Raw genomic sequence first — 9,100 nt, forward strand, 5'->3', positions numbered from 1 at the left:
TTGTAACCTGTTTCTTATTGAACCTTTTAATTTTTTTTGTGATGTAGACTCACATTTAGTTATAGCTTGGTCATGTTTTTGTGACTACAACATGTTTAAAAAAAAATCGATGTAACATTTATTAATACATATGAATATAAATTCAATAATTTATAAATCAGTGATTATATAATTTTGCTCTATTTAAAAAAGAAAAGAAAATATAGAGCTCAAAGATCCTTTTTTAACATATGGTCTTTTCTAACACTGATCATACAATTTGCCATAAATGCACTAACAACCTGGTGCTGACTGCATGATGACACACTGCATTACTCAATGAAATCACACAACATAACATGACATAGCCCCTTGCTGGAAAAACAAAGGATAAACAAGTGTTTAGGTGATAAGATTGTTTTCAGGGAGTTGATGCCATTAAGCATTTGGGCAAATGTCACCATGGAAGTGACATGTTTGTACTATAAAGTGAATCACAGCTCGGACCTTTACTGCAGGAAGCCTTGGATTTGGTCCACGCCTACTTAATTAACTGTGTCAACGCACCATGCAGCTGCTGGAAATTCATCTCATCACAGAGATAAAATCAGAGGAAAGACAAACACAGAATTTTGGATTATGGAAGGAAACCCATTTAGCGTATGATCTAATCACATAACTGCTAGCTGGCCGATATTATCGGACAACTACTTAGTGGATGTGTTGGCCTGTCCAGAGTACTCAGTACTCAGATCTTTTACCAGTCAAAGTAAAAAATATTACTTCAACAATTAAAAGTCCTTCGTAGAAAGTAAAAGCATCAAAGTATATTAAAAGTACGAAAAGTAAAAACACTCATTATGCAGAATGGTCCATGTCAGACTTTTATAGATCATACTTTATTAGTTGATTAATATTTAGTGTTTAAAGTAACTAAAGCTTAAAATAAAATTAAGTAAAGTACAAAGTCAATTGGAAAAGAAGTGGACTAGAAGCCTAAAGTGGCATTAAATGGAAATAAGTAAAGTACAAACACTTAAGTTGTATTTAAGAAAAGTACTTGAGTAAATGTATTTGTTACATTTAACAGTGCTTAATGAACTCAAATAATCTTTTATTGACATTATATTAGTTTTTCGACACTTCCTGCTTTGTGTATCCAGAGTGGCTTAACATTTCTGACTGTGTAACACTGAATTCTTTAATTCCTGCAGATGTTTGAAATACCTTTCTTTACATGTTTACTTCTACCTGTGTGAATACAGCAACCAAAGTTTTTCACAAATCAAAAAAGTGCCAACACTTTGTTTATTTCCAGCCTTTTGTGTTTTATTTCATAGATGTGACCCGATTAAAGTGGTAAATATCTTTAGACATGAATACAGGTTAAACTGATAGCAACCGTTTTGCGTGTGAAATGTTTCATGCATTTATTATTAAGCTTTCTGCCCACATTAAGCTGTTTTATTGCCATAGAAAACAGAGCAACTACATGGCACTTCCCGGCACATCTGAAGCTCTGCGGTCAGATTTCAGTGCTCGATCCCTGTCGAGCTCAACCAACCTGCCGCCACGCAGCGCTGAAATCATCTTGAATTTCAACAATGACAGTCAGCAGACGCCACTGAAACATTTCTTCATCTTCCTCCTCCTCTTCTTTCTTCCCACTCTCTGAAGCTTCTTCAGGAAATGAAGTTGGTTTGTGGGATGACGCTCTCCACTTTGTGATCTGCAGGGTTGGCTGATGCCTCGTAGTTACAGATTGTCACTTCATGTCTGTGAGCCTGAAAAGCAAACAGAGAGAAAGACATGTTGACTTACAGCAAAGAAACATTCATAGATATACAAGTAGAGTTTCAGGTTAGGAAGGCTGGGCTAAGGAGGAGAACATAGCTGGTTGTTCCTTTATGTATTCGTTACAATGAAACTTAAGTCAAGTAACAATCTTGAAATTTGAAGTCTCGATTTGTTCTCTTTGGCAGTACCTATGGCAATATGAGGCAATTGTGCAAGTTTTTGGCTCTCACTTCCATAAGATCCAAACAGTGTGATGTCAGAGAGTTGACCCCTTTGGTTTTGTACTTGTTTTAGAAGTGTCATTGTCTATAGTCATTGCTCATTTTTTGGGTGTGTTTGGCCTAGGTAACAATTCAGTCAATATCAATCAATGTTTATTTATATAGCCCAATATCACAAATGTTACATTTGTCTCAGTGGACTTCACAGTTTGTACAGAATATCAGTATGACAATACGACACCCTCTGTCCTTAGACCCTCACATCGTACAAGGAAAAACTCCCAGAGAAAACCCACAGTTAAAAGGGGAAAATGGGAGAAACCTCAGGGAGAGCAACAGAGGAGGGATCCCTCTCCCAGGACGGACAGACGTCAGAGAGGAGGAAAAAAAAGGACGCTGCTTCACACACAAGTGAGCTAAAGAGCAAGTGTGTGCTGCAACTGCAAGGGCTGAACATGAGTAGACCATGGGCTAAATCACTGTGGTGTGTTAACCATTACAGCATAACAAAGTGACTCAACATGAGAATCTTCAAGACTAACTAACCAACCAACTAGCTTAATATCTAGCTAACTAACTAACTCACTTGCCAGCTAACTAACTAACTATCTGACATCTGACACACTTCCTTTTATTATGCTACTTATTTGACTGTGGTTGTGTATGTTTTATTTTAATTCACGCAGGCGCACCTCTTCATTTGATGTTATCCTACTTATTTTATTTTGCCTTTCATCTGCAGTGTGCCTTTGCTTTTAGAACACTTTCAGGCCCCGGCTCCACGAGGACAAATACGGCAAAACGCATCGGAGTAACGCAAATGCAACCGCAAAAAACCTTCCGTCCCCACGCAATATACACCGGATTGTGTCAAGCTCCACGAGACGGCTCCGTTTACATCCAAACGCTGGAAAAGCTGCAGTACATATGCCGAACCTGTACGTGGCGCTGTAACTTCCTCCACAAAAGCAGCAACTTCCTCCACAAAAGCAGCGAAGAAGAATGGTTGTCATGGCTGCACTTCTGTGTATTCTCCGCGGTGGGGTCCGACAGAACCGGGCAGAGTTTTTCGCCGGTCAGCGTGTGTTAAAGTTTAAATCTTCCGGACAAAATTATAAAAGTGCCGGTCAAAGGTCTTCATTGTTATTTATTGAGCTTTAAAACAAATGAATAACGACGATATAATGATATATAATCATAAAATACACGGAGCCTGTCTCTTTTTCCTCTCTTCTGACAGCGTCAGTGTCTGTCTCATGCAGTAGCTGATCCTGTAATGAGTGACCCGACAGTAAAAATGAACATATTTATAACTAGTTTAGGTAGTTTGAGAGGTAATTAAAATAGCTAAGGGTGATGATCTGACTTGAAGTGTGTGTTTTGCTCCCGCTGCATCACAGCGGCAGGAGCTGCGTGTCTCCGTCCTGTCAGATTAGACTTCACTCGCGTTTATGTCCATATCGAGATAAAGATAAATAATCTGAATTCAAGGAGGAGCTCCTGTAGATGTTGCACAAAGAACTGTAGCATGGTCAGTAGCGACTGGAGCACGATAGCAACCCTGCGGGGGAGAGGCGGGGAGAGGCGGGGCTATGAAAACGAATGACCGTATAGGCGACTCCACGGCCCCGTTGGACCCCCCCAGAGCGCTCCGTTCCCAGATCTATCCACCTTTGGACCCATTGTCGTTTGCGGGGTCTGTTTCTACGTTTCCCTTACGGCGTCGTCGAGCTTAGAGGGCTATACGCATGAGAAATATGCGGATTCAACCCGTTTTCGTCCCCGTGGAGCCGGGGCCTCAATTTCCCTGCTGTCGGAGAAGAACAGGATTTTGATTCTGATTCAGACTCTCCACCCAAATTCCTCCATATTGGGTTGTTGTGACCATATCAAATAAATATGTGACCTCTCTGAGTAGCTAAGACAACAAAGATACAGAGACCTAAAATGAAGCAGAAAATATTGTACCCACTGGACAAGCTGTTGTTTGTTGCTATCCTGAAATGTTGGGCAAAATGGTAACCCATGATGTAATCACGCAATAACATAAAAGATAATGGAGGACACTGTCATGTTTTGATAAAGTTACAGTCAACATGAACTCTATGGTGTTAATTTAAAAGAGGCACTTTGTGAACAGCTAACACAGCCGTCACAACAACAGCATCGCAAAAAATTGACGGACACACAGGGCTCTTTGTAGGCTGGAAGAGAAACTGGAGTAACACCAGAGAAATACCTAAACATTTTGGGAAAGAATCGGCAGCCCTGGGGATAAAAGAAGAGTCCAAATAATATCTTCTTTCAATGAAGTTATACAGAAAAACCAACCATAGAACAGTGGGAAAACACATTTCTCTGAACATAAAAGGCCATTTACACGACATATTAAAGTGCAGATTTCTACTGATACTCTCCGTCAACTAACTCAAAAAAGTGTGTTTGTCAGGTAAGTTGCCACCCTAAGTAGTACAGTGACAATGGAGTACCTAACACAACCCCACTTTTAAAAACATTAAACTGTCACTTAAATGTACTGGTCTTGAAAAGGGTAAGAGTTACTGCAGGGGGGGGGGGGGCACCAAATAATTGTTTGATAATGTTTTTAAAAGTTGCTGTTTTTTTAAACTTTAGATACAATATGTCTAAAGTTTAACAGTATGTCTAAAGTTCAACATTAAAATAAACATTACTGTAAAAACAGACCAAACCTGTTGATTAGAAAGATATGTTAAGGATAAACAAACATTTAATTTAGCTAAACTATGCTAAATCACTATAGCTTAGTATTGAATGCACTATAATAAGATATGTTTATACAAGGCATTTTACAAGACATAATTATACACGTTATTGTGAGCACTTTAAGGTATTTTTAGGATCAATAAGAGAATTACACCCTAAAACATGTCTTAGCATTTCTTTTTCAAGACTAACCTGTGAGAATTCTCCTCTCAGACCAATGTAGTACACCCTGGTGTTCTCCTCTCCAAAGTTCTTTGAGATGTGGATGGAGAGGTGCTGGACGTTGGAGAAACGAGCGATCCTGAACAAATAGAGACACTTTAGACAGACATTTGTAATGGGTTGCAAACTAAAAACTAAAAACATGTTCATACAGAGTGTTTGCGTTGGTGGGAGTTTGTGTTTAAATAGAACAGGAACACATATGAGGGAGGCAGACTGAGACAAACAGAAAGAAAACTGAGAAATGGTTCCACTTGTGCTTTAAACGCTTCATCGAACAGGATTCAGAAGATTGGATTTCACTGCATTGTCATGTCATCAAGCTCCTTATATACCAAGCTACATCCATTTCTTATCCCCATCTCATTTCATATTAATCAAGAGCAAAAGTTTTTAAATTCTCTTAAGGATTTCCTAGAAAGTTAAAAAAACTAAATTGTTTAACATTCAAGCCAATAAAGGGTATTGTCAACTGAGTATTTTAGAGAGTATTTCCTGAAATCAGTCTTTTGTCTTCAGGCATTGTCAACAGTGAGCTGGTTAGGCTAATCAGTGTCCAGCTAGCAGCCACAATGTAGGGAATGCTTACCAACATGACAACAACTAAAAGCAGCAGAAAACTAAAGAACAAGTCCACAGCAAATGTCCACACAATACCAAATAGAAGCTTAAAGTTGCTCAGGTGATTAAACATGGTTCCTGCTCTCACTTTGTCGGGTACTCCAGCTCCGCGGTGGGGTCTCTGTTGAGTCTGAAGGCTTGTTCAGGTTCTCTGCCAGTGTCGTCGAAGGACATCTGAGGGATGTTCTTGTACCTGGAGAGAAAAAGAATGTCATGAAATCACTGCCCTCTAGTGAGGGAAGATGGAGAGACATATTGACTGCAGATCTGAGTTCCTAGCAGGTTTTTATTTATTTTTATAAATAGGATTCAAAACTTAAAAGCATTTTGAATCAACACTTTTTTTTGGTATAATGGTGATAAACAAAATTGGGGCTGTTCTGGTGGCCCCAGTTCAAATCCAGATTGGTTCCACCTTGCCTCCCTAATAGATATGCCCCAACTATTTTCTCTCCAGTTAATATGAATTTGAATGAAAAAACAGAGATACAGGGTCCTACATTTTTATGTGGTAAGACTAGAACACTCATTTGTGCACCAGTTAATCCAATAATGAAATTCACAGTTCAAGACCAGATCAAATGTACGTTGAAGAGTCTTGAACATGTTGTCTTCAGTGATTGTGTGGTGTTGAATGTCTGTTTCCTTGTTTCTCATTTTAAATAAGGGTTGGTGTTTCAAATTAAGCAGCTTTGTTGCAAGAAAATTGTCGGAGGTGAGTGACAATAAAATATTATCGTACCTTATGCACCTCATATTTCATATTTTGTGACAGTCAAATTAACTAACATTATAAAGGTTTCATCTACTTCAATTCGTTTTCAGTTGAATTTTATTTGTCGAGTTACCTTGAGCAGTTTCAATTTGAGATTCTTTTGAGAGGGAGAGAAAGAAGGTCCTGTTTTTTGGTGCAGTGTTGGAGAAAATGTAAGTTATTTGATAGTTGATGTTCTATTATGAACATTTAATTTAATTGCAGTCCCTCATAAAAGACAGTTACATTAAAGTGTGTGTATCCTGCCGATTATAGTTCTTAGAAAGAAAGAAGGGCAATGGGTGCATCTCCCTGATCAAAGAAGCGGTGAACACTCACAGTCGAACCTCAGCTGGATGAGAGTCGTCATTTTCTCCAGAGATGATGATGCCTTTCAGCTTCACGCTGCCTGTAAAACTGGAAGAGATGACACATTCATATTCACTGCTATCTTTGACAAAAGAGATGCCTCAGGGCACAAAATAGAACGCTGTGAACGACAACAAGCTGTCACATGAAGATGAATGGTGGCTTAGGGAAAAATGAAAATGAAAATAACAACCACAAACATATTGGACATTACAGCAAATATCATAGAGTTCTTCTTATAATTTTTCGTGAGGAAGAACCTTGTTAGCAACTTACATAGACACTTTATGATAATAACAACTTATGTGCCATCTCAAAATACTTTCTTTTAAGAAATGATGATTTCAGGACTTACGGGATGTTAAACAGCAGCTCTTCATCTGCGTCACTCTCAACATACTAAAAGCAAAAAGAGAAAGAAGAGTAAATCTTTTTTTTACTGAAATACAACAGCAGTAAAACACACACTACATCAAGTAATTGTGATAACGGTTTTAGTGCCAAGAAGACGACAGTACAAGCAATCAGCAATGGGCAATATCCAACATCTGATAAACACACAATTTGTTATTAGTTAATAAAAACTGATCTGCAAAATTACCAACAATGAAAACAATTGTTACAAAAATCTTTTCAATTACTTTACGTGTCCTTCTGTCAACATTTGCCATATTGTGATATACCGGTTTATAAATATCTTAATTTTAAAACCATGTTTGATCGGATGATTTCTACTGTGGTGAACAACTACTGAGTTAAGTCACAGTACAACTATGTCAAAATACTGACATTTTCAAGTAAGATGCCTTAATTGAAAGTAAAAGTATAGATTGTAGAGCCGATGAATGGGAGTCGGAGGCGGTGTGTTCAGTATGGAACTCCACACTTTATTTTCCATTCGTTTACAGAAAGGTAGGAACATCTGCTACCTGCTACTGTCAAGCTAGAATTAATACAACAACACGGTACACTCTCTAACAGGTCCGTGGTGCAACACACAATATATACAACGGTGAATTATGTCCCATAAGATGTATGTTCAGCTGAGTGTATTTAAAGGATCAAAGTCAAAGTAGGTTTTCTGCAAAAAAAACACTCTGAATTTGTATTATATTACATGATAGGATTATGGTGATGCGTTATGGAAAGAGGGCTGCAACTAATTTGCATGTATACAATTATAACTGCCTGTCAATGGTTACTTTTGTATAATGTATACAAAAGTTACTAGACAGGCTAATAATGTAGCCTACTGGACTGGAGCAAAACGTTCAACATCTGAACAGCAGGTTAGCAGTTTAAAGTAATACACAAAACTACACTAAGTACGTTTTAAGTTACTTGCTTTCCCTTGATTTGAACTATTTTGTTTATTGTTATAATAGTAAACAACATGCCAGGCTCCAGCTGTAGCCTCATGTCATTCGACAGCCTGTGATATAAATAAAGTTGTTTTTGAACCTGTACGCAGCTTCACAGCGAGGCTCCGCAGCAAGAAGCCCAACCGGGCACACATTCAGGGAACAACCGTAAACCTCCCCTCGGTCTGTCCCGGACATAGACAGGATGACTGGCCGGGGTAGGGGCTCTGTGCGGCCGTTACCTTGTCCCGCTCGTGGCGCTGGTCCCACGGTTTGAACACCAGCTTCCCGTCCCCGTCTCTGCTCTCGTTCAGGCACTGCATCTTCTCCAGGTCGATTTTCTGGTACAGTCCGTACTCCAGGCCCCTCTCCGCGGGCTCATGTTCCCCCTCACACCCGCCGTGCCCGTGACCATGGCCATGACCGTGTCCGGACATCGTGGAGCTTAAACACGCTACTTTCCGTGATTATTTGGGACTAGGAGCAGTTTACTGCCAATGCGTGTTCAGTGTGTTTTCAGAAATGAACTGCGATAAGCAAGTTTCACTTTGCATCTTAAAGCAAACTGAAGGTGGTTCCGGTTCAGGAATTTCACAATAAAGCAAGCAGTTTTTGTCGAATGTGAATGGGCTGAGATCTAAACATTGAATTGCCTGGAATAATAACGAGACAAAGAAGCATTAGGAAATACAAGTCTCATCATAAGCCAAAATATCAACTATGGCTGGCTCTGTATGTCCTGTCAGCATTTATTTCTTTGTCATATTTTTATTTACAATTCACATTCAAATGTACTTCAATATGTAGACATTTTATTATTTACTGTTGTTCATCGGGGCTTTCAAAATATATTTTAATATAATTACATTTGATGTACACACATCTTTTCACACACGTGTGTGAACATAATATTCCTATCTAGACTTTACATTCATGTGTCAAGCTTTGTTGTCTTTCTTCCTAGTTGTGTGTGACTGGCAAAGCCGCTCAACTACTATTATTGTTAATTTCCGTGTAAATAGATTGAAAAA

At 38.8% G+C, this 9,100-nt stretch overlaps 1 protein-coding gene across 1 annotated transcript; it reads right to left on the reverse strand.

Annotated features, from left to right (window-relative positions):
- Positions 1 to 1,286: 1,286 nt before the first annotated feature.
- Positions 1,287 to 8,615, reverse strand: pithd1 (PITH (C-terminal proteasome-interacting domain of thioredoxin-like) domain containing 1). Its single transcript, XM_034124860.1, has 6 exons — positions 8,312 to 8,615; positions 7,064 to 7,107; positions 6,679 to 6,756; positions 5,674 to 5,778; positions 4,935 to 5,043; positions 1,287 to 1,763 (listed from the first exon to the last, which is right to left on the reverse strand). The coding sequence occupies exons 1-6, from the start codon at positions 8,504 to 8,506 to the stop codon at positions 1,662 to 1,664; spliced, it is 633 nt and encodes a 210-aa protein (XP_033980751.1). The 5' UTR covers positions 8,507 to 8,615; the 3' UTR covers positions 1,287 to 1,661.
- Positions 8,616 to 9,100: the final 485 nt, after the last annotated feature.

Source organism: Trematomus bernacchii, unplaced genomic scaffold (genome assembly GCF_902827165.1).
Source record: "Trematomus bernacchii unplaced genomic scaffold, fTreBer1.1, whole genome shotgun sequence".
Classification (NCBI taxonomy): Eukaryota; Metazoa; Chordata; class Actinopteri; order Perciformes; family Nototheniidae; genus Trematomus; species Trematomus bernacchii.